General features: G+C 56.9%; 1 protein-coding gene across 10 annotated transcripts in view; it reads right to left on the bottom strand.

The window, feature by feature from the left end:
• The window catches only part of SPEG (striated muscle enriched protein kinase), a 58,752-nt gene that overhangs the window by 15,338 nt on the left and 19,621 nt on the right, over positions 1-23,793 (bottom strand). For 6 of the 10 annotated variants that reach the window (XM_070772820.1, XM_070772803.1, XM_019977381.2 and 3 more), the window contains 16 exons: positions 15,926-16,101; positions 15,609-15,697; positions 14,387-14,562; positions 11,663-11,923; positions 10,371-10,529; positions 10,081-10,270; positions 9,743-9,966; positions 6,918-7,037; positions 6,575-6,679; positions 5,779-6,042; positions 5,265-5,388; positions 4,977-5,152; positions 2,317-2,429; positions 1,860-2,028; positions 1,521-1,617; positions 1,220-1,420 (listed from right to left, as the gene is read on the bottom strand). In XM_070772820.1, coding sequence (XP_070628921.1) covers positions 1,220-1,420; positions 1,521-1,617; positions 1,860-2,028; positions 2,317-2,429; positions 4,977-5,152; positions 5,265-5,388; positions 5,779-6,042; positions 6,575-6,679; positions 6,918-7,037; positions 9,743-9,966; positions 10,081-10,270; positions 10,371-10,529; positions 11,663-11,923; positions 14,387-14,562; positions 15,609-15,697; positions 15,926-16,101 — 2,644 coding nt within the window. Of the gene's footprint in view, positions 1-1,219; positions 1,421-1,520; positions 1,618-1,859; positions 2,029-2,316; positions 2,430-4,976; positions 5,153-5,264; positions 5,389-5,778; positions 6,043-6,574; positions 6,680-6,917; positions 7,038-9,742; positions 9,967-10,080; positions 10,271-10,370; positions 10,530-11,662; positions 11,924-12,245; positions 13,058-14,386; positions 14,563-15,608; positions 15,698-15,925; positions 16,102-17,062; positions 23,349-23,793 lie in introns of those variants that run through there. The other 4 variants (XM_070772806.1, XM_019977374.2, XM_019977389.2 and 1 more) reach the window with 3 other exon arrangements.

The raw sequence follows: 23,793 nt of genomic DNA, 5'->3' as shown, positions 1-23,793 counted from the left end.
GTTCTCTTTCCCCCAAAAGCACATCTGCTACCAGTTATCAACTGCATCTTCCCCTTCCCCTGTCATCCGGGTGCGTAGATGGGACAACCCTGCTTGAACTCTCACTTGCTGTGGGATCTCAGGCAAGTCACCTAACCTCTCTGAGCCTAGGTTCCTGCCGGTGTCAAATAGGGATAATGTTCTTCTCACCTACCCTGTGAAGTGTCTGTAAGGTTCAAGTTAGAGCAGCATTTTGTTGACTGTGGATGGAACCTCTTGACTGTATTTGAGAATGACCCAGAAGGCCCATGACACATAAAAATTTGTCATTTTGCTGAGGTCTGGGTTCTAACAGTGCAGACTGGGAGGCTAGCGTGTAAGACATGGTCACCTTACTCGTGGCAGTGACAAGCCAGCTGCCCAGCATCCTTACCTCAGTGTGACTTTACAGCTCTTATGAAAGAATAAAATCCATTTTGTATGAGAAGAGCCTCCCAAATAAAGCCTAGTATTAATGTGCATCTGAAATGGGGGTCGCTGCAAATGTTTGGATATACTGTACTGCATTCCATGGTAAAAATCATGTGCCTCTTGCCGACTGTGTGATCTTGGGTGAATTACTTTATCTCGTTACACCTTAGTTTCATCATCTATAAAATGGGGATAATAAAATTCCAAGAGATAAGTATACATGATAATGAAACAGATGTTGGTAAAGCTCCTAGAACACTGCCAGCCATACATCAGGTACTTTGTAAATTTAAGCTAAAAAATGTTGGTCTTCACACACATCTCCAGACTCCATTCTGTGAAGTGTTTATAAGATGTCTTGGACTTCCCTGGTGGTCCAGTGGTTAAGAATCCACCTGCCAGTGCAGGGGACACAGGTTTGATCCCTATTCCAAGAAGATCTCACATGCCTCAGAGCAACTAGGTCTGTGTGCCACAACTCCTGGAACCCATGCTCTCTAGAGCCTGTGCTCCGCAACCAGAGAAGCCACTGCAATGAGAAGCCTGTGCATTGAAGTAGCCCCTGCTCGCTGCAACTGGAGAAAGCCTGCACGCAGCAACAAAATAACCCACTGCAGCCAAAAATGAATAAAAATTTTAAAAAGGTGCCTCGAGAAATCCCAGTTGTCGACGGGACCACTTTGTAAAGTGTAAAACATGTTGCTAATTGGCTATTCCAAGGACCATTCAGGCCACGTGTCCCCCACCCGCCCAGCCTATCCCAGGATACAGCTCGGTGACGATGACCAGTCCCCGGCGCCTCTCGAAGGCCTCATGGAAGTAGAGGATGCAGTCATGCTGGAGCCGGGCCAGCAGCCGTGCCTCCCGCCACGCCGATGCCTTTGGCTTTGCCTGGCTGGGGATGAACTTGGCTGCAAACTCCAGTCCGGAGCTCCTCTCCACTACACGGCGCAGGTAGGAGAAGGCACCCCTGGGTGAGGATGCAAGGAGAGGACAAGGCTCAGCTGTTGCTGAGCCTCAGGCCCAGCCTCTATCGGCCCCAGACACCGCACCCACTCTGAGCCCCACACCTGCCGATCTCCTGCTGAATATCATAGAAGTCGCTGAGCCTCCTTCCTCGCTGCTCCTCGTCTTCCCCGATCCCTTCCACCTCCATAGCTGTCTGAGCTGAGGAAGAGATGCCTGGCGTTAGGTGGGGAGGACAAGATGAGGGACAGGGCAGAGACTCGGCCAGGCCGGGCAGCCGGAAGACACAGAAGAGAAGCACGAATGTTGGAGCTGGGGCTGGAGGAGGGCGTGGTCTGGAGTGAAGGGCGGGCGAGTGATTCCCGTTCGGGGGGAGGCGCGGGCCCACATCATTGGATCCCTGGGTGAGCACTCTGCCTTGCTCCCCTTGAGTTCCAACGCACCTGAGTGCACAGCCAGCTCTGCTTTGCAGGAGACTTCGCCAGCCAGGTTACGGGCCGTGCAGGTGTAGACCCCTCCATCCTGGGCCCCCGCGCTGAGCACCACCAGGGAGCACTCGTTCTCCTCGTACACGAAGCTCACATGGTTGCTCTCGGTCAGCAGCGCCTCATCCTGTAGAGGTGGCCGTCACCCCAGCCCGGGCCCAGCTTCCTGTCTGCCTGGGACCCAGTTCTACCTCCACACCAGAGACCCAGTCTCACCCTGCCCTCAGGGTCTAGCGCTAGCTCCCCTAGGGGCCTGGCGCCACCCTTGTTTCCCAGCGTCACCAACACCTCTGGGTCCCACTTCCTCCTCCTCTCTCTCCAGGCTTCCCTGACCCGTTCCAAGCCCCCGGGAATTCACCCCTCCATTCGCCCCCCACCACCCACACTTGGAAGGAGGCTGCAGCCAGCCTCTGACCTTGTACCACATGATGTCCGGCAAGGGCTTCCCGTCCACCACCACGGCGAAGCGAGCAGTCTCTCCAGCCCCTACCTCCACATCCTCCATGATGGACTCAAACCGAGGGGCCTCTGAAACAAGGGTGGTGGTGGGGAAACAGAACGCTGGGGTCACAAGGGCCTCCCTCCTCAGCCCCTCGCTGAGCCCTCCCTCAGCAACCAGCTCAGGCAGAACATCAGACCCTGCCCCGCCTCCCGCACCCCTCAGAGTCCCAACACCCCACCCTGGGGCTCTCAAACTTGGCCAAAGAACATGAATTCCTGGCCTGAACCAAGCACTTTCCCTGTAAATCTAAACGTGATGTTCTGCAAATCTCGGAAAACCTCAGCCAGGGGGTGCAGGCTTGCTTTGTTGGGCTCTCAGGATTCATTGGCCAGCTTTGAAATTAGGAGATTTTCACACACAAAAGAAATCTGGATTTCCTGCCTCTATTGGAAAAACAGGACTGGCTGTCCTGAGCTGCTGCTTCCCTCACTGCATTAATGGGCTGTCGCGGAGCGGCCCGACACTGCCCCCTGTGGGTGGTGGCCCCCAGCACAGTCCTACTGCGGGCTTCTGACTGTACCCATCCAGGGCCCGGTGGGCGGCTCAGTTTGTGACCCCGCGTGGAGTTCACGGATGGCACTGCCTCCATCTTGAGGTTTTCTCTCTGAATCTTATTTAAATATTTAAGGGGCCTTCTACCATCTGGAAGATGGCAAGATGAATAGTCACCGATTCTCAGTTTAGTTCTCCCCCATGTGACTGATTTTATTCTCCACACATATCATGTTATTTCCTGGTAAAGCAGTTCTTAATTCTCATGACGGAATTCAATACATATTCCAATGTGCTTGTGTTTTTTGGAGAAACTTCTGGTGCCCTCCCCCTCCTTTCTGAGTGTTTGAGGATCTGGGCTTTAAGGGGAGTAGGGGGGAAAGCAGGAGTGCTGGGCAGGGAGCACCACCCAGCCGCAGGCACATAGCTCGACTTCTGCACAGAACAAAAGGGACAGCATCCTGGGGAAAATGCATCCATGGCCCGGGTGTGGAGGGAAGGGACCATTCCACCTGCCTGGGGGACGGGGGTGGGCACAACAGGAAGGGGTGTGGATCCAAGCCCAGGCCCGCTCTAGCCCTGGCCAGATGGGACTCCGTCTCCCTCAGTCACTGTCCCATCAGGCTGGCTGCTGCTCTCTCAGTATCCAGGGCCTCCCCAAACCCCAGGGCTCTTCCTACACCTGGAAAGAAAGATGAATCCTACAGGTGCTACTAATAAGGAGCCAGTGGTTGGGACTTCCCTGGTGGTCTAGGGGTCAGGACTCTGCTTCCAGGGGCCCAGGTTTGATCCCTGGTTGGGAAACTGAGATCCCACAAGCCAAGCAGTATGACCAAAAAATCCCCCCAAAAAACCGAAAAAATCACAACCAAGAAGCAAAGGGGTGGCTGAGTGGGAAGTGCAGGCGGGGGGTGGGGTGGGGTAGGGTGGGAGGATGCGAGGCAGAGGGGAAGACACAGAAAAGGGAAACCAGCAACCCAGACCATCAGTGGCTCCACCCCAGCCACCATCCACAGCAGGGCCAGTAGGGCCCCCATATCTCCTCCTCACATACCCTACGGCCACCTCTCTCCCACTTTAAAGCTGCCCATCCTACCCTCTAGGAATCTGGTCCCTAGTCTGCTGGGTATGGGGTGGAGGTGGTGGCAGGGGTCAGTCTACTAAGGTCAAAAGGATCAGAAAGTTTCAAGTTGACTTCAACAATTTTTTAAAGCACCAGAAGATGTACATTTATCCCGTGATAGGGTGGCCTGTGCTAACTAAAATGTAACTTTCTTTGCATTTGCTTGGAATCTTATCTACTCAGCAGGTAACTGCTTAGCTCACGCTGATCCAAAGTTCTGAGTGGCAGGTACATGTGTCTAGAGTTAATTAACAAACTGGAAAACAAGACAATTACTACTTAATGCAGGCTACGGTCTGAGAGACTGCATCTTGAAAGGAGAAACCTCACTGCAAAGGTTGGGAGGCTCTGTGACACAGAGCCTGTCACACAGGCTTGTGCAAAAGGGCAGCAGCCAGGATCCCAGAGCTGGGAGTCTGGTGATAAGATGCTCTCACTTGGGCCTTTTTCTCCACCTTCATCCCCCTGCACTGCTCCACCCTGCCCCCAGCCCCACCCCAGTTTGTTATTCTGGAAGTACTATTTCCTGCTATATTTAACACAGGAGCTAGGAACACTGTCTGGCTTTGGAGTAGGGCATCCAGCCTTGAATCTCAGCTCCTGATTTATTACATTGTGTGACTCTAGGCCTGTTACTTAGCACATTCTCTGGGCCTCAGTTTCCCCATCTGTAAAATGCAGGTAATAGCTGATTCCATCTAACAGGGTTGATCTAAATATGAAACAAATAATAAATGTAAGGTACTCAGCACCAAGCCTAGCACATACAGGTTCTCAATAAATATCTTATTAGTACTAGTACTGTTATTGTTACTACTGCTGCAGTTATTATAGCCATTAGATGGACAAGCCTAAGCAGAGGCACCTGGGATTGTCAGGTGGGTGTGTACATCTGGGGGGTGAGGAGAGGGCTGTGGGCCTCAGAGCAGGGAGAGGTAAAGAGGCCGCGGTCACCCACCTGCCAGCTCCAGGGTGACTGAGCAGGCCTGTGTGCCGTGGCGGTTGCGGGCAGTGCAAGTGAGGGCTCCCAGGTCCCGGCGGCTCACCCGGCAGATCCTAAGAGAGTACTGGTCGTCATCCGGCTGGCTCAGCTCAAACACACCTGGCCGGGCCTCTAGGAGGGCTCCTCGGCAGCTGAGGGACACAGAACAGGGCAGTCACCCAGGATTCAGCCTCAGGGAGGTCAGCCTGGCCAGCTGAAGCCAGGCACCTCATGTGAGGAGTAGGGTCGGCAAGGCGGGCTCACCTCCTCCAGACAACCTGGGCCTCCACGTGGTTGAAGGTGACGGTGACACTGGTGGGCTGGCCCTCCACCACATACACGACGTCTGGCTTGTCCAGCACAGCGGGCGCCTCCTCCAGGGGCGGGCCTGCGAACGGGAGGGCTGGCTCAGTGCTGGGCCTCAGCACCCACTGCTCTCGGAATCCACCCCCCATCACCGCGTGAGCTCCATTTTTTTTTTATAGACGAGGAAGCCAAGGCTCAGAGAGGTTTAGCAACTCGTCTAGGGAACTCAGCCAGGAGCGGCAGAGCTGAGATTGGACCCCCACCTCCTCTGACCCAGAGCCTCAGCCTCAACTTTGGTGCGTGCAGCTTTCAGGAGTGAGAAGGAAGCACTCTTGACAGGTAGGGGTCGTGTGTAGCCATGCCAATCCTGCCAGTTATTGCATCCACATCAGCCCTGGAGCCTCCTCCACGGACACCCTGTCCCCTGGCCTGATGGCTCTTGCCCGCCCCCCTCCAGGAACACCAGGCTCACCACGCTCCAGCAGCTGCGTGGGCTCGGACGGGGGCGAGGGCTTGCTGCTGCTCTTGATGGTGGTGCTGAGAACCCGGAAGACGTGCTGGACCCCCTTTCGCAATCCGGTGGCTGCCCACCCGGGCTGCCGCAGGCCCGTGACCAGCGCCGTCCACTGGTCTGAGCCCAGCACCTGGTGCTGCACGGTGTAGGTCAGGGCGTCTGGGTCTAGCGGGGAGGCAGCTGCTAGAGGCGGGCCTGGTTGGGGTGCTCCCCGCCCCCGTTCTGCTGGTTCGGGACCCAGGGTCTCATCATCAGTCTGGTCTGAGGACCTGCCTCAGTTTCTCCTGTCACTTCTGCCCATTTCCCCACCTGCTCCTGCCCAGCCACAGGCGGGGGAAGGCTCAGGGCCCATGAGGTGTCAGGCATGCGGTCCAGTTACAGGCGGGGAGGGAGCTTAACTTAGCTCTAATTCCTTGCTACCACCTGAGGTAGACAGACTGAGGCACAGAGCAGGAGAATGCTGTGCACGGGGAAGAACCACCACCCAGGCACCCGGTCCCTCTGAGAAGGGAAGGCAACACGGCAGCCCCTGCTTTGCCTCCTCCCCTGACCCAGCACCAGGGCTCTGTCAACCGTGGGGAGGGGGCCCGCAAAGCCACTTCTGTCCTATTTTCAACGCTCCATCCACTCCCACTCTGACCTGTATATCCCCATTGGCCTTGCCTTCCTCTCCTGGCCCCCGCCCCGGTGCCCTGCCTGAGCTTGTCTTGTCCATGCCCCCCCCCACCCATGCCCCCATGTGGCCGGGACCCACCGATAGCCATGTCCAGACTCCTCGGGGGGTTCCATGCAAGCGTGATCATCCTCCCGGTCACAGCCACTACCTGAGGGGCGCCGTCTGGGGGGCCTGGAACCACATCTGAAAGCCAGAGGTCCACCGTCCATGGGGGTCCTTTAGGGCCCCAGCACCCCACGGGATCGCCAAGCCTTGGGGCACAGGCTGGAGGTAAAGCCCCATGGGCACAGGCAAGGCCAGGTGGCTCCCCAGAGAATGGAGGGGAAAGAGAGCTGGTGCAGAGGCCCTGCCCTCACCCAGGTCCCCAGGTGGGCCAGAGGCTAGGCTATGTACCCAGCTGACCGGAGGGTACCTGCCTCACCTGTGACGTAGAGATGAGCATAGCAGGCGGCTTTGCCCAGCTTGTTAGCAATGACGCTCTTGTAGACACCAGCATGCTGAGGTCCCACGGCAGGGAACACCAAGCGATGGACATCCCTGTCTGGGGGCGGGGAGGGACATGACACTGGGCCTGAGCTGGAAAGATACTCCGGAGGGTGGGCCCATGCCATCCAGGCCTGGTCCTTCACCCCCAACCCCCCCACAATCCGCTATAGGTGGGAGAGAAGGGCAGGGCAGACACAGAAGGGAGCCACACTCTAGGTCCAGGCTGCCCGTCCACACCTGCAGCCCCGCCCCTCCTGCCTGGTGCTCCAGCACTCAGGTCCAGACCTCCTCATCGTCCTCCACTACACTTCACCCTCTGCAGGTTCCTACCCCAGACAGTTCCCTCTTTTCCATCCTCAGAGCCACTGCCCATCCCATCTCCAGCTCAGAGCCCATCAAAGCCTCCACTTGCGTGAGCCACACCCCACCAGCCTCATGTGATCACATGTGATCTCTCCACGTGAGGACCTTCATGGCACCTACTGCCAAACAGGTGGCCTCCAAAAGCCCTCAGTCCAAACTCATCCACCCCTGTCTCCTGCTATTCTTCCATGTCCTGACTCTGACCCACCATCAGGTCCCTAAACAAGCCACATGAGTCCCATCTCCAGGTCTCTGCTCACAAAATTCCTCTCTTCTGGACTGTTCTCTTACCTGAAGCCTCCTTCTCCTTCAAGATATAGTTTAGTGAGTGCCAGCCCTGGGCACTCCTCTCCATGCCCCTGGTCCCCTCTGCCCCTCCATCTCTGACTACCTCCCCAGGACCCCCAGCACCCGGCCCACACTGCTTCGGGTGGTCCTTCCTCTTCTTGCATGCACCCCGCCTCCCGTAAGCTCCTTGAAGACAGAGCTGATTTGTCCCACCAGGCTTAGTACTGAATGCCTTGTATGCAGTAAGTGCCAAGTACATTAGATTATAAATTACAATAACATTTGTTTGCACTGTGCCCAGTCCATGCCAGATATTTGACGTGCATGTCTTTCTCCATATCCTTTCAACAACCCTGCAAGAGTGTCCTCATGTTACCAATGAGGTCAGAGACACTAACAGACTTGTCCCAAGGTCACACCACTAATAGACAATGAAGCCATGGCTCGAACTTGGTTCCCTTGGATTCCCAAGCTCTCTCCCTACACTGTGCCTCCTGAATGATGGTGAGGAGGCCATCCCCCAGAGGGACATGAAGGGGAAGAGATGTGCACTGTCCTTCCTCCTCGACGTCAGGGCCGTCCCCAAACACCCCTCCCCGCTCTTAGAGGTTATCTCTGCCCAGAACAGCCACCCATTCATTTATCTCTGCTGACACTATTTATAAAGGAAGAGAAGCCCAACACCACTGCTGACCCCAGATACAGACAGAAACAGAGGCGCCGGCTCAGATCCTGAGACAGACGCTCAGCCTGGGCCTCAGAGCAGATTGGGAGATGGGAAGCCTGTGGGCTGAGCAAAGACAGTGGTGGATGGGGATTGAGGGGAGAGTCAGAGCCAAGGTGGTGACACTGGGGATGGGAGGGGTGAGTGGAGCACGGGTGACAGGAGATGTCCTGGTTAGGCAGTCGGATGGTATTTGTCTACCTTTAGGTAAATCTCTGTTCCTCTGCAAGCCTCAGTTTTCCCGTCTGTAAACAGGGACCATAATACTTGCCTTACAGTTCTGTGGTGAGGAACGTGGGATTCTCATGTCAGGCCTTTAGCATCAGGGCCTGGCACTCAAGAAGTGCCTACCAAAGGTGAGTTTTGTCACATTGCAGCAGCAGTTAGAGGAACCCATCACGGGTTGCGGGGTGGCACTGTCTGAGAGGGCGTAGCTAGACCTTCTCACACGAGGCTCAGATTCCTTCAAGGATGGAACTGAGATACTCCTTGAGAAAATACCCCAGGCTAGGAGGACACCTGGAGAAGGCGATGGCACCCCACTCCAGTACTCTTGCCTGGAGAATCCCATGGTGGAGGACCCTGGTAGGCTGCGGTCCATGGGGTCACTAAGAGTCGGACACGACTAAGCGACTTCACTTTCACTTTTCGCTTTCATGCATTGGAGAAGGAAATGGCAACCCACTCCAGTGTTCTTGCCTGGAGAATCCCAGGGACGGGGGAGCCTAGTGGGCTGCTGTCTATGGGGTCGCACAGAGTCGGACACGACTGAAGCGACTTAGTAGGAGGAGGAGGAGGACACCAACCCAAATGTGTCCCTCTGTAATTTTCCTGCTGTTCTTTCTTCTTTATTTGTTATTGAACAACCCTGGACCAAGCATCCTTTTGATGCAGATGCTATCCACGTCAGGATTTTCACTGGAATTTCTCCAGGAGGGTGTGAGAAGCATCACTTTATCGACAAGGATGATGGTAATGGTAACAACAGCAGCCGTAACAGTGACATTTAACACTCAGTGGCCCCTTGCTATTCGCCCTACGTGCTCTCTGTGTATTAACTGATTCAATTCCCACAACAAGCCTACCACAGATGAGGAAACTGAGGCTTGGAGAGTTCTGTAACTTGCCACAGTCAGTAGCAGGCTGGACTGCTGGGCCAGTAAGTGCTAACAGGCCTCTGAGGCCGAGAGTGGTGACCCAGCAGATGGGGGCCGGGTGGGCTCAAGGCAGGAGGCTGTGACCCCATAGCCTCTGTGGGCTCCCAGGCACCCCATCCCTGATCAGGTGAGAGAAGGCAGGCCCAAGGGTGGGCAGAGGGGATGGGCTCTTGCAAGCAAAGAGGGTGCTGGAGGGGACAGCCCCAGCGTCCCTTCCCGGACACGTACACTGCGTCATGCGTCGGTCGTCGCTGCTCTGGATGCGGTGGCCGTTGTGGAACCAGCTGATGGTGGGGTAGGGCAGGCCGGTCACCTGGCACTCCAGCATGGCCTCCTTGGCCAGTCCCACGTCCAGATCCTGCAGCGGCCGCAGGAAGTCGGGCATGGACAGCCGCTCCAGCTCACCCTGCTCGGGCTCCTCGGGGATGGAGGGCATCTTCTCCAGCTTGGAGCTGTAAGAACCACACAGTGGCCCAGGGGCCTGGAGTCGCACCTCCTACCACAGGGCTGGGGCCCCCGGAGGCAGCCCTGGCTGCACGGGGGCAGGGGGGGTCCCGGGGTGGTACCTAGGGCCGGTGGCGGCCGTCCGAGGCTCCTCCACGTAGAGCTGGGCTGAGCAGTGGGCCTGGCCGTGGGTGTTGGCAGCACTGACCGCGTAGAGCCCCTCATCCTCACTGCCCACGTGTGCGATGTGCAGCGAATGCAGGCCCCCGTCCTGCCGCAGCCGCACGTTCTCGCTCTCCTCCACGGGGTGGCCTGCGAGGGATGGGGGTCAGGCGGCAGCCTCAGACAGTGGCCCTGCCCTCTGACCCCTCGGAGGTCCCCCTCCCGACATCTGCGGGGTGGAGGGCCATACCAAAGTGAGTCCAGGTAACGGAGGGGGGCGGGCTCCCGCTAATCTTGCAGTCGAAGCGGGCAGCGCGGCCCTCCAGCACTTCCACGTCCTCCAGCAGCCGCGTGAACAGGGGTGCCAGCGAGGGTCGCACGGTCAGCCGGGCACTGCAGGTCAGTTCATCTGGCAGGGAGGGGTCAGCACTGAGGCAGGGAAGGCTGTGGAGCCCTGGGCGCCCCAACCCACCAGTCTCGCCCTTGTGCTAGGCAGGTAAAAGGAGCTTGGGCAAAAATTGGAGCCTGTGAAGAGCCCAGCCAGGTCCCGGGGCACCAGTCTGAGACCACGGGCAAGATCGAGAGGCCGAACCTTCTCCAGAGGCTGGTAGGCAGCGAGAGTAGGGAGCAGACTGCTGGGGCAGTCAGTGGGGGTACGTGGGAGACCAGGGCATGGCCTGGCTCTGCCCTCCTCACCTCGTCCTGCCCACCCAGGGTGAACCTCAGCACAGCTCTAAGAGAAGGGCCTAAAGCCAAGCCCACTCCGTCCTCCACACCCCTTCCCCCTACCCTTGGAACTCTCCTCTATGGCCAGGTCGTGCCCACACTCCCTCGCCCCCGTCCCAGACCCAGAGCACATGCCCCTGTGCCCCACACTACCACTGCACGCAGAATCTTCTGGGGAAACAGCAGCCCCTGACGCTGACCTGATCCCTTCCTGCTTACAAAGGCCTCAGTGTCCCCTTTAGGTGCACATCAGCACAACCAGATGAGGCATTATCTCAGCTCCTCACACAAGGACGGGGACCAGGCCAGAGATGTCATTAATAACAGCAGACATTCATTAGGCGCCATCTTCGCCAGGTGCTTAGCTTTGTCCATCCATACATTATCTCATTAGCCCTATCGCTCCTGCTACGAGGCAGGCATTACCACAATCCCTGTTTACAGGCGAATGGCCTAAAACTCTGAGAAATGAAGTGACTTGTCCAGTTACGCAGCTGCCATATGGCCAGGCAAGAACTGGAACCCCAGTCCAGGTGTGGTTGCTACACGCTGGCAGTGGGCTCCCCAACAGGAACGACAGTGAACACTGACACCGTGTCAAACACCTGCTTTGTGCCAGGTGTGACTGCCGGTGCTGCCTTGAAGGAGGCAGGTGTACTGCACTCTCTCACCCCACTGCTCTTCTCCCCAGAGATGGAGGCCCGTTTTCTGGTCGTCTTATTCAGCACCAGCACCATCGGGGCTCCTACACTTCCACTCCCCTCCCTCCAGCTCTTGGGAGCCGGCAGCAGCCCTAGGGCCCAAGTGGGCAGTTACCTTTGGCCGTGCTGAGCTTGCAGGTGTAGACGCCGCTGTCGTCCTCATGCACAGAGGTGAGCAGCAGCTTGCATTTGCGGCCATCGAAATGCATCTTGCATTTGAGTAGTGCAGGCTGCAGCAGGCGGCCTCGGCACAGCCAGTCTACCTCCACGTCGGTGGGACCCGCCACCAGGCACTCAAACAGCGCCATCTCCCCGGCCCCCACGTCCACGTCCTGCAGAGGGGCCAGCACGGCCAGGGACCGGCTTTCAGGGTGTGCTGGGTGGGGGAAGCAGCCACAGGGGGCACACACGGAGCAGAGAAACACGGGCCGAGGGAGACACACACGCACACACACAGAGAGACAGACAGACAGACACAGAGAGAGAGATGCATTTTGTTCCTTTGGAGACAGGGAAAGCCCGCCCGCCCAGCAGGCCAAGATAGCAAGGGGCTCCCAGGCCTGGCTTCCGCATGGCCATCCCACCTGGGCCAGAGAGGGGGAACTCGGGGGAAGCGGGAGGGAATCAAGGGCATGAAAACCGAGAGGGCCACATGGGGACAGAGACGGCGGCGGAAAAAGAAGACACAGCACACCAGCTGGGTACAAACTGGACTTTATTTGAACTAAGAAACAGGTATTTCTGAATATGTCCACACCCACTACAGCAGGCCCCTACTCCTGCGCCAAGCCTGGCTAACTCTCATTCTCAAATAGAGCATCCCTGGCCCTGATAGTGAACAAGGGAGCCCCGAAGGGCCCTAAGCCTGCCGCCCACGGCCAGGCTTCAGCCAGGCCTCCTCATCAGCACAGGGCCAAGGGCCTCTGGCTTTTGGTCTCTTGTGAAATAGAAAGGATTGTGCCATTTGAAACCCATTTCTGGAATGGTCAGTGCCCCCTGAGCCCCTTGCCCACAGCCCCCTGCCCCTCTGGTTCCCTCTATCCTACGGACGCCAGGCCATGTCCTCTCCCCCTTTGCCTGACCCCACGCCAGCTGGAGGGCATCCTTCCCTGACTGTCACAGACACACAGACAGACAAACAGAAAGACAGACAGGGCCTATAGCAGAGGCAGCACATGCACTCGCTGGGTGCTCCCCTTCGGGGAGAGACTGGGGGGTGGTCTTGATACCCCTCACAGCCGCCCTCCCCTCCTGGCACCCAGTCCGTGGGGGAGCTCCCAGCCTGCCCGACCATGTGTCCGCTTGGGGAGGGGGGTCCATAAGGGCTCATGGGCTGTCCCAGGACGCTGCGTGGGTGGGGAGGGGAGGGGAGGCTGGGACAGGGTCCGGGCCGGCAGGGTCTGTGGGCAGGAGGCAGTGAAACACAGCGAGGTCCGAGAGGTGCCTGAGACAGGGGCGCGGCTCGGAGGGTAGCGGGGGGGAGCGCAGGCGGCCCCCTGAGCTCACTCGCCTGTGTACAGACAAAAACCTCAGTCAGCAAGCGGCAGGTTAGTGCAGCACACGCACACGCACGCACAGGCACGCACACGCACGCAGACCTGGCTAGGGCCCCTCTTAAGACTGCCAGGGCGGCATTGCTACTTTCGGCTCCCCGCCCAGGTTGGCCCTGGGGGGAGGGGGCGGCAGTCAGCCAGAGGCCAGGTCTCCAGGGTTCCTGGGCAGGCAGAGGCCCTGGGCAACCAAGAAGAAGGCATTCCTAGGCGTCAGGAGAACCCCAACCGCCTGGGGGACACTGGGAGGAATCCCAAAGAGAGAAGCACCAAGACGTGGGTTAACACAGAGAAGCAAGGCAGAGCCAGATCCTGGGGGGCGGGGGCCGGGTGGGGGAAGGAGCAGGACAGGGAAGGGGGCTGGGCTGGGGAGGTGGGCAGGAGGAGAGCTAAAGAATTCAGAGATGGAAGAGGTGGCAGCCCCAGGCACCAGGAGGCATGGGCATGGTCACTAAGCGCATGGGGACTGAGGAGGTGACCATGACTCTCAGGGTCCATGCTCCAATAGGGAGCTGGGGGGCTCCTCAGAGCTGGCCTCTGCCAGGAGGAGGGGGTGGTGGCTGAGTGTGGAGCTGGGGAGAGGGGTTCCTGGCCCTGAACTGCCCACAGGGAAGGTGGGGAGTAGAAGGTGAGGCAGAGGGCCTGCCCTGGGGAGGAAAAGCATCAGCCCCAAGGGGCCACCTGCTGTCCTGAGGCCTAGAGGCCACCTGTCCTTACGCCCCAACTCCGGGGGCCCAGTCCTCTCCGTGTCTTCCCAGCTCTGCTCACCCTGGCGACCCCCGGGTCCCTGCAACGCTCCATGCCCAAGTCACTCCAAGGGCCCCTCCGGACGGGTCCGACTATCAAACACTCCCCACTGCCACCCCCAACCACGGTATCGTCCACACAGCAATGGGATGGGTGGAAGAAGCAAGAGAGGAGCAGGGAGTGGGTGTGAGGAAGGGGCCTGGCAAGGTGACCAAGGCTTAGAAGAGTGTGAGATGAGGACCGCCGGCGACAGGAAGCAGGGTCTCTCGAGCTGGCACCGGAGCAGGCGTGATGGAGGGTAGGGAAAGCAGTACTGTGTAGTAAGCTGAGCGCTCAATAATTTGCTGTGTGACCTAGGGCAAATTGCCTCCCCTCTCTGGGTCTCAGTTTACTCACTACAGCATGAGCAGCTGAACCTGGGGACCTCGAAGGCCCTTTCAGTTGTGGAAAGCCATTAACTAAGCTTGTGTGAAAATTGGCAACCGGGCAGGGATGAGGCCAGGGCCAGGGTGAGGGGTTTGTAGAGAGTGTGAGGTACTCACCTCTGACCTCCAGGCGCGCCTCACACTGTCGAGCGCCATACTCGTTAACCGCCTTGCAGGTGTAGAAGCCAGCGTCGCCCCGCTCGGCAGCCAGGATCCGAAGCCGGCAGAGCCCATCCTCTGCCTCCTCAGCAAAGCGCCGCTGGTCTGGGCGCACAGGCTGACGGTTTCTCAGCCTGTCAGAAGGGTGAGAACTCAGTCCCCGGGCCCTGCGAGCATGGGGCTGCAAAGCCAAGCAGGCCTCCCACCCCAACATCATTCGTCCGCTCCCCAGATATGTCTCACTGGGCATGGGTACCCCTGGGTTACAGGGCTTGCTTTTCACCTTGACTCGCAATCCCACCACTGCCCCCTGCCCCCCAGGAACTTCCAGACACCCTCTGCCCACCTGGGTCACTCCCTTCTTGGAACCTAACTGCATATGTGTGTGTGTGTGTGTGTGTGTGTGTGTGCGTTTAGGGGCATCCAACTCTTTGTGGCCCTGTGGACTGTAGCCCGCCAGGCTCCTCTGTCCATGGGATTTTCCGGGCAATTGCAGTTAAGAGTAACACCAAGCTATTCAGCTCTTGATAATCCTTAGATTTTTGTCTTGTTTTAACTTATGTTAATGGAGAGATAGCTTTCTCACTTCCCAAAAGGAATAGGAAATAATTTAGTGTTAAAAAACTACACTGGGGACTAGATAATCATTTAAAAGTGAAAAAGAGAACCCAAACCAATAGAAACCTAAGCCAAATGAGTCATCAAATGGCACCTGAGACGAAGCCCTGCAGCTAAGGCCCAAGTTTAACTCTGGACACTGGCAGCTCAGAAACAAATTAAGTGTGGGCCCAGTGCAGGGCTGGGCACAGCACAGGCCTCAAAAAAGTCACCCTGTTGTCAAACAACAGGGCTGAGGTTGGGATGAGGGTTGGGAAGCTTCTTCAGGAGCGAGAGGACACAGGGTCATTCACGCCAAGTGGACAGACAGGAGACCATCTGTTACCCAAACCCTTCGCAGAGGGGAAGCCCTGAATGAGTGTGAACACCAGGGCAGGGGTGGGGCCACGGTGCGGGTAGCCTGGGATGGTAGCCTGGGGTCCCACTGTGCCTGGGATGATGCCCCTTCGGACAGACTGAATTCCACAAAGGGTTCACTGACCCCCCACCCAAAGCCAGGCTTCACAGGGCCCAGCCCAGAGCCGGCAAAGCTGGAAGATGGTAGTCAGGGGCTGCTACTCACCAGGAGACCACCGGCTTGGGTTCGCCCTGCACACGGATGCTCATGGTGACGTCTTGGCCTTCCCTTACTGACTGGTCCATAAGTGAGACCTGCAGGGGACCCCGAGGTGTCAGGTGAGACAGGGCCCAGCTTTGGCTCCTAGGGGAGGGGGACCCTGGGTCAGAGGTCTCTTCCACACCAGTCTGATGGAGACCGACTCTGGGTAAGAAGGGTTGATGGGACAAAGCCCCAGGCCTTGCTGGAGCCTGGTGTGGTCCCAAGAACAAAGGGCCACACAAAGGAATAGGAAGCTGGGGGCTGGCCTTAGGGGGTCTGACCTTGAAAGTAGGGGGCGCCTTGGAGCCAGTGTCGGAGGAACGGCGATTCTGGCCAGGACTGAGCTTCATGGTGGGGGCTCGGGGCCAGGTCTCCCCGGGTTCCGGGAACTCCTCTGGGGGGCTCAGATACTCCTCGTCAGAGGTGATAGGACTGCTGAAAGGAGATGTTGACCCACCTGGAGGAGAGACAGAGGAGAAACAGTGCCATAGGGATGTCTGGAAGAAAGTGGGGTGGGCAGGGAGACTGAGACAGCTAGTGGAATAGTCTGGGGTCAAGGACCTGATAAGGTCTGCAAAGTCGCAGAGCCCAGGAGTTGACATGGCTCCGTAAAGGCCCAGGAGCCAAGGAAGCTCAGAAGGCCAGCCCTGCCCTGACTTCACATCCCGGGGCTCCTACTCACTCGCTGTGACCTTGCCCAGGTGTTTCCTGTCACAGAGCCCTGGACTCGTGATCTGCCAGAAGCTCCCAACCCTGACCCTGCTGATCCTCTTGAGTGGGGCAACCACAGGGAATGGCCTGGGGCAAAGAATTCAGGCCCCAGAGGGGCCGTTCCTGGACCTTGTGGGAGATTTGGGATTCCACTGGAGCAGGGAACCCAGCATTGAACTGCAGGCCCCCAGTTCAGGTAGGTCATGGCTCTGGACCCCAGAGTGGCACAACCAGGAAACCCGTTTCTCGGGTGAGCTGGGCCTGGTGCAGAGGAACACACACCTCGGACAAGCCCCATCCTGACCTCAGTGCCAAGGCCCATGAGGCGGCACTGTCCAGCCAGCCCTTCCCCCACTCCCTTCTCAGCTTCCTGCCCCAGATACCCCAGGGGCACCTGTTGGCCCCAGCCCTGGAGTACAAACCCCCAAACTCTCAGGGGCCAGGAAGGCAGAGTTTTGAGTCATCCACAGAGAAGGGCGGCTCAGGGGAAGAGGAGGGGGCACCAGCACTGCTTCGGGAGAGGGGTGTCCCCAGGGCCCTGACGCCCTCCCCTGCAACTGGCCAAGGGCCCAGCCTCACTGAGCTGGCTCCAATCCGACTGCCAAATACAGACATGAATCTGCCACAGCCCCCTGGCCCCTCCTCCTGGTCCCCCACCCCAAGCCCCTTTGGCTTCGCCCAGGGGCAGGGCTTGCACCCCAACTTACCCCACGAGACTCTGCACACGGACCCCAGCCGGCGCTTGTCCTGAAGGCTCTGTCCTGGCACCAGGCCTCCTGTGGCCTGCCCACTGCCCACCCCTCTGGCTCCCCAGGGAGCGGGAGCCCAGCCTGCCCAGCCCCACTCACTCTGCTGAGGCTCTGCACGAGGTCCAGGGGGAGGGGAAGGAGCCTGGGGAGGGGGAAGGAGGAGGTAGGGACTGGCCTGGCCGGGACAGGCTGGGTGGCAGGCAGGCAGCTGGCCGGGGGAGGTGGTGCCTGGGCCCTGGAGCGGAGGGGGAGGAGAGGGGAGGGGCAGAGCGGCCTCCCTATTTAGCCACCCTGATCATTCCCAAGCGGCGGGATCTGCCTTTTCTCTCCTTACGGCTTCTGGACCCTGACAAATGAGAAACCCCCTTAATGGTGCCTCGGCTCAAAGGGTGGGGGGGGGGGCGCTCAGTCCCCAGGGGAAGAGTGACACTTGGCTGCAGCAGTCAAGATGCCCGCATCTGACCCATTTGTCTTGCCGTGTCCACCACAGGAGGTACTGACGGCAAACGGCCCCTATGATGCCCTTTTCCCTGACCATTAAATGGCTAAGCTCCCTGATGCTGGAATCCACACCACCAAGCCTCAACCACTAGAGCTGGGCCGTGCCCAGTCTTCCCTGGTGCTGAGGATCAGAGAGCTGTCGGGACCTTTGACTTCTACTTGAGGGGCCCAGAGTCCCCACTCTGCCTCTCCAGTCCTGCCATGGCAGGTGTGGCCCCGCAGCGACCGTGGGTTCCTGAGCCTTGCACCCAGCCCCCTCCTCTACCGGCTCTACCAGGGACCTGTTGGCGACATCCCTCACCCTCTCTGCCCACCAGAGCCGACAAGTCAGGAGGACAGAGGCCGCTGCCCACAGTGACCCCTCACCACTAGCACCCATCTGCACTTGGATGGGCATGGGGCTCGGAGACAGAGCAGCAGAGCAGGGGAGCTGTTGAGGAGAGGTCACATGGCCTTCTCCCGCCAGCAATCACCCCCGCCCTGCGGCCACATTCCCAAGCTATGACCTGTGTTTCCCAGCGCTGCCAGTGAAGAAGGGGGGAGGGCCCACCATTCAGGTTGGCTGTCCTGACATGGAGATGGGAGAGGGAAGTCAGGATGGCACTTGATGAGCATCTGCTCAGGGTTTGAGCACTAGTTGATGCCGAGATCACAGGCATAGCCCCTGGAGGCAGGCATCCCCCTCCTCTCCGTGGAGTCTGGTGACCTCTGGGGTCACCTGCAGGTTGAACAGCACTGAGGTAGCTCAAGTGCCCAAAGAGAGACTGCAGAAATTAGAGCTTGACCAGCAGGGTTTGCAGGGAGCCCGAGACCCCTGGTGGTGGCTGGGGGAATAGCACCTGGGGCATGGGGTGATCAAGGGATTCAGGAATCCACCTGCAAAGCATGAGACCCCGGTTGATTCCTGGGTCGGGAAAATCCACTGGAGAAGGAGTAGGCTACCCACTCCAGTATTCTTGGGCTTCCCTTGTGGCTCAGCTGGTAAAGAATCTGCCTGCAATGCAGTAGACCTGGGTTCGATCCCTGGGTTGGGAAGATCCCCTGGAGAAGGGAAAGGCTACCCACTTCAGTATTCTAGCCTAGAGAATTCCATGGACTCTATAGTCCATGGGGTCGCAAAGAGTAGGACATGACTGAGTGACTTTCACTTTCACTTTCAAGTCCCTTAGTGGCTTCCTGGGTAGCTTAGCTAATAAAGAATTTGCCTGCAACTCAGGAGACCCCGGTTCGATTCCTGGGTTGGGAATTAGGAAGCCCACAAGTCGGGGAGCTCTCCCTCTTAAGACCAGTGCATCTCAACATCCCCAGAGGTGTTGCTGGTATAGACACAGTCACAGCCACCTACATGAAAAGCCTCTACATCAGAGCTTCTCAAAGTGGTCCTGAACCACCCATATCAGGACCACCTGGCAGCCTATTTAAATTATAGATTTCTGACCCGAAAAATTAGATTTCCTGAAACAGGAGAAATTTTTTTAAATGGCATATCCCCAGGGAGATTCTTATGCATAGAAACATTTAGGGACCCCAGGACCCTCAGTGGATGAGGACAACCCGAAGAAGTGGTATCACTAAGTCCCACCTCAGCCGGCCAACAAACTTCAAGGCTAAGCTCCAAACCTTGGAGGACTGGCTTCACTGGCCTCTCACCTGGCACAAGGCCCCTGACTCACGGTGGTGCTTCTCAGAGTTCACCTGGCACCAGAATCATGTGGAGAGCTTCTTAAACCCCAGCTCACTGGGTCACAGCCCCAGAGTTTCTAATGCTGTATGTCTGGCTGGGGCTCTTACCCTCCATCTCTAACACGTCCCCAGGTGATGATGATGCTCCTGGTCTGGGGTCCACACCTGGGGGCCACTACTCTATGGTCTCTACTGCCATCCCAACCTCCACTCTCAGGCAGATCCTCACTACCCTTGGCAGATTCGCATCCCGCCCAGCCTCTGCACGTGACCTAGGCTTTTCCAGGGGTTTGTGAAAGCTTCTACCCTCACTGCCATCTCGGTGGTCCACTCCAGTCCTGGCTGTCCAGGAGGGCCTCCAGGTATGACTGGAAGGGCTGGCAGGGGTGAAGAAAAGAGTGGTGTCCTCAAGAAACTTCCAGCTGCTTGAGATGACAAACCAGATACCCACACGACATAATATCAAGCATGAATACGGTGGCAAGAGTGGGGCTTACTGATAAGGGCCAGATGAATACAGAGAACAGGATGTTACTTTCGGCTCAGGGAAGAAGGGAGAACTGATGGAAGGGTGGTATTAGAATTCAGAGTTTGGTTTAAGTAGGAAAAAGCATTCCTGGCAGAGGAAACCAGCTGAGCAAATGCTCAAAGGCAGAAAGCGTGTGCAGTGAACTATAGCTCATCCTTCTGGCTCAAAACTAGGTAAAGAAGAAAGAAGTGGGACGTGACAGTGTCAGTGTCTCTGGCCATTGCGGGGTCATGCTCAGGCCCAGGGGGTCAAGGTCTGCTTCAGGGGTGCAGCCTTCACTCTGAGGGCAAAGGGGAGCTCTGGGAGGTACCTGAGGAAGGGGTAACGTGCCGGACGCTCACAGCACTGACATATGTGGTCAGGTTGTTCACAGCCCACTCTTCACACGCACTGTCTCGGGAGGTCCTCTAGAGGTGATTCCTCTAAATGTCTGCTGGGTAACCCCGCCGAGGAAGTGAGGGAAGGGAGGATACAGGCTGGCCTGCAGCTGGGAGCGTCCACAGGCGCTGCCAGGAAGTGTCCCCACTTAGAGAAGGAGAAGGGCTGTGCTGAGAGTGTTTCTGTTTTGGCTTAAAATGGATCTGGAAGCGGAGAGAATTTCACGTGGTCGGCCTGACCTAGCTATGGAAGCGGTTAATTCCGTACTTGGGGCTGCCGCAAGTTTAGATAAATTGGCACTAACGGTGGATGAGGTCCCCGTTCTTTTTTTTTTTTTTTTGGCCACACCGCATGGCTTGTGGGATCTTAGTTCTCCGACCAGGGATCGAACCCAGGGCCTTCAGTGGTGAAAGCACAGAGTCCTAACCACTGGACACCCCCTCATTCTTCTGCCAGCTGTGCGTGATGACTCCCACTCTGGGATAGCAGCTTTTGTGGGGCAACTTGCTTCCGGTAGAGAGCAGTGTGGCAGTGGGCTGAGTCAGGTCAAGGGACCACACTGCTTTCTTAGATGCTGTCCAAATCGCTGGCAAAGATGGACAGAAGGGCCGTGTGGCATTTCAAGGTCCCCTCCATGGGCAGCTGCTGCCTTCCCAAGGAAAACTTGTGATTCTGGAGCAACAGACCAAGACCAGGGGCCAGAAGAAGCAGGGGGGTGGTGGGGGAGCAGATGTTGGCACCATGATTTCTTCTTCCTCTCTTTTTACACTGATGACCTCCAATAAACCACTTCTTCCCTATTATGATAGTGTTGGTCCTATTGGTAGGACCAGAATGAGCTTTGTTAAGCCTTATCTTCTGGCCCAAATGTCCTTAGCCTAATCATTAGCCCCACAGACCCTCACAAATCTTACCAATGAAAGTAGCCCAGGAGTTACAAAGTGATCCTTGCGTTGTAGACGAGAACACACCACCAGCTGGGGCCAAGGCTCAGCTGGAAAATGCTAGAACCGTAGACTCAAATATAGAAGACCTGTGTGTGAGGGGAGGGCTGAAGGCAGCTGGATGGAGGCCTGGGTGCGTGAATCCCCCATGTCTCCCCTCCTCCTGACCAGAGCTTGCAGTGGGGGTGAGCTGACCACAGCCACCAGGCACGCAGGGAAACAAAGCAGCACTATAGCCGAAGGGAAGGTGGGGAGCCAGAGAAGAAGCACAGAAACGCTCCCCCAGGCTGACCCACCCACAGGGGGCATGGACAGCCTCTGCCCCCCGCCCTGGGAGCTCCAGAGCACAACTTTACCCTTGTGCCTCGAACCCTGACCCCTTTCGGGTAGCGGAAGAGGGGATGGTACAGTGCAGTGATTAGGAGGACAAGCTTGGGAGACCCAGGAACAGGGCTTCAAACCATGATCTGGCCTCCAGCGGCCTCTGCTCCTAGAGCTGAGCACCCAACAGGGTAGCCACCAGCTGCCTGAGACAATTTCAGTGCACTTTAACTAAAATGAAATAAAACAAAAAAGTCAGCTCTTCAGTCACACTGGCCACCTTTCATGTCCTCAACAGCCACCTGTAGTTAGTGGCTACCCTATTAGGGCAAGTAAGAACGTTTCTATCATCACAGGAAGTTCTATGATCAGTGATGCTCTGGAGCAATTTGCTAAAGCTTCCCAAGTCTCCACTTCCTCATCTGTAACATGGTCATGACAAACTTAGACAGTGTGCTGAAAAGCAGAGTCATTACTCTGCTGACAAAGGTCCATATATAGTCAAGGCTATGGTCTTCCCAACTCATATTAAGAGTTGGACTGTAAAGAAGGCAGAGAGCTGAAGAATGGATGCCTTCGAACTATGGTCCTAGAGAAGACTCCTGAGAGTCCCTTGGACAGCAAGGAGATCTAATCGGTCAATCTTAAGGGAAATCAAGCCTGCACTCATTGAAAGGACTGATGCTGAAGTTGAAACGCCAGTATTTTGGTCATTTAATGTGAACAGCTGACTCACTGGAAAAGTCCATGATGCTGGGAAAGACTCCAGGCAGAAGAAGAGAGCGTCAGAGGATGAGATGGCTGGATGGCATCACTGATGCAACGGACATGAACTTGGGCAAACTTTGGGAGATGGCGAAAGACAGAGAGGCCTGGCGTGCTGCAGTCCATGGTGTTGCAAAGAGTCAGACATGACTGGGCGACTGAACAACAACAACAACAGGAGCATAATAATAAAGCCTACCTCCCAGGGTTGTATTACATATGAGAACCCAGTCAACACAAGACCTGATCACATAAAAAGCAGAGACATCACTTTGCTGACAAAGGTCTGTATAGTCAAAGCTATGGTTTTTCCAGTAGTCATGTGTGGATGTGAGAGCTGGACCATAAACAAGGCTGAGCACCGAAGAACTGATGCTTTCAAACTGTGGTGCTGGATAAGACTCTTGAAGAGTCCCTTGCACAGCAAGGAGATCCAACCAGTCAATCCTAAAGGAAATCAACCCTGAATATTCATTGGAAGGACTGATGCTGAAGCTCCAATCCTTTGGCCACCTGATTCGAGGAGCCAATTCATTGGAAAAGACCCTGATGCTGGGAAAGATTGAGGGCAGGAGGAGAAGGGGGTGACAGAGGATGAAATGGTTGCATGGCATCACCAACTCAATGGACATGAGTTTGAGCAAACTCTGGGAGACGTGAAGGACGGGGAAGCCTGGCATGCTGCAGTCTATGGGGTTGCAGACAGTCGGCTACAGCTCACTGACGGAACAACAGCATGTTACCTTATTCTGCCTTCCATGCTAAATTTATGTTTCATGGGTGAGTGTTTCCATCGCTTTAAGTCACCTGTTGCTTCTAACATTCTGAAGCAGATTACAGATGCTCAGTAAAGGCTGCTGCCCTTGTGGAACTCTGCCACTTTACCCTTTCATCATCCCGTCTGTAAAGCCGCCATGTTACTCCCGGAAATGTTCCTCTCCAAGGGGTGTATGTGGTGGGATGCAGCTCAAGTGAAGGGAGAAATGTCAAAGGGTTTGTAAAAAAGTATCTGGCACTCTCCAAACACAAGAAACTGTTCAGAGACATGAAGCACTTGGCACCCAGTTGGTGCTCAGTAAATGCACGTGTGATGGATGTGGGCAGCATTGAGAATGCTTAGCTTCACCTCCCACACACCCCCACCACTCGCCCCAACACACACACTCCCTTTGGGAGCACGACTGGGTCTCCACAGAGTTATCCAGCAGGGTGGGGCGGGCGGGGAGGGAACCAGGGCTGGGGTGGGGCTGCAGAGGCAGCGAGGGCAGGCTCTGCCCTGCAAATCCAGCACCCATGCAACTCTGTTCTGCAGTTACCCCCGTTCCTGAAGTTCCCAACCAGAAACTGAGATCTGTCGGATCTCAAAAGCTTGTCCTGTTGAGGGGAGGAAGCCCAAGAGGGCACTGGGCAGCCACCCCTGGTTACCAAGGGGGGCCAGAAGGAGCAAGAAAGGAAGGTGGCTCCAAGAGACCTCTTCCTACAAGACACCATACCCTCCCTCCCTCAACACACTCCCAACCCCAGCCACAGCACACTGCCTGACACCCTTCCCTTGCCCCACCCCCTCA

Source organism: Bos indicus, chromosome 2 (genome assembly GCF_029378745.1).
Source record: "Bos indicus isolate NIAB-ARS_2022 breed Sahiwal x Tharparkar chromosome 2, NIAB-ARS_B.indTharparkar_mat_pri_1.0, whole genome shotgun sequence".
In the NCBI taxonomy this organism is placed as follows: Eukaryota; Metazoa; Chordata; class Mammalia; order Artiodactyla; family Bovidae; genus Bos; species Bos indicus.
This window is presented reverse-complemented; position numbering and strand designations above follow the sequence as displayed.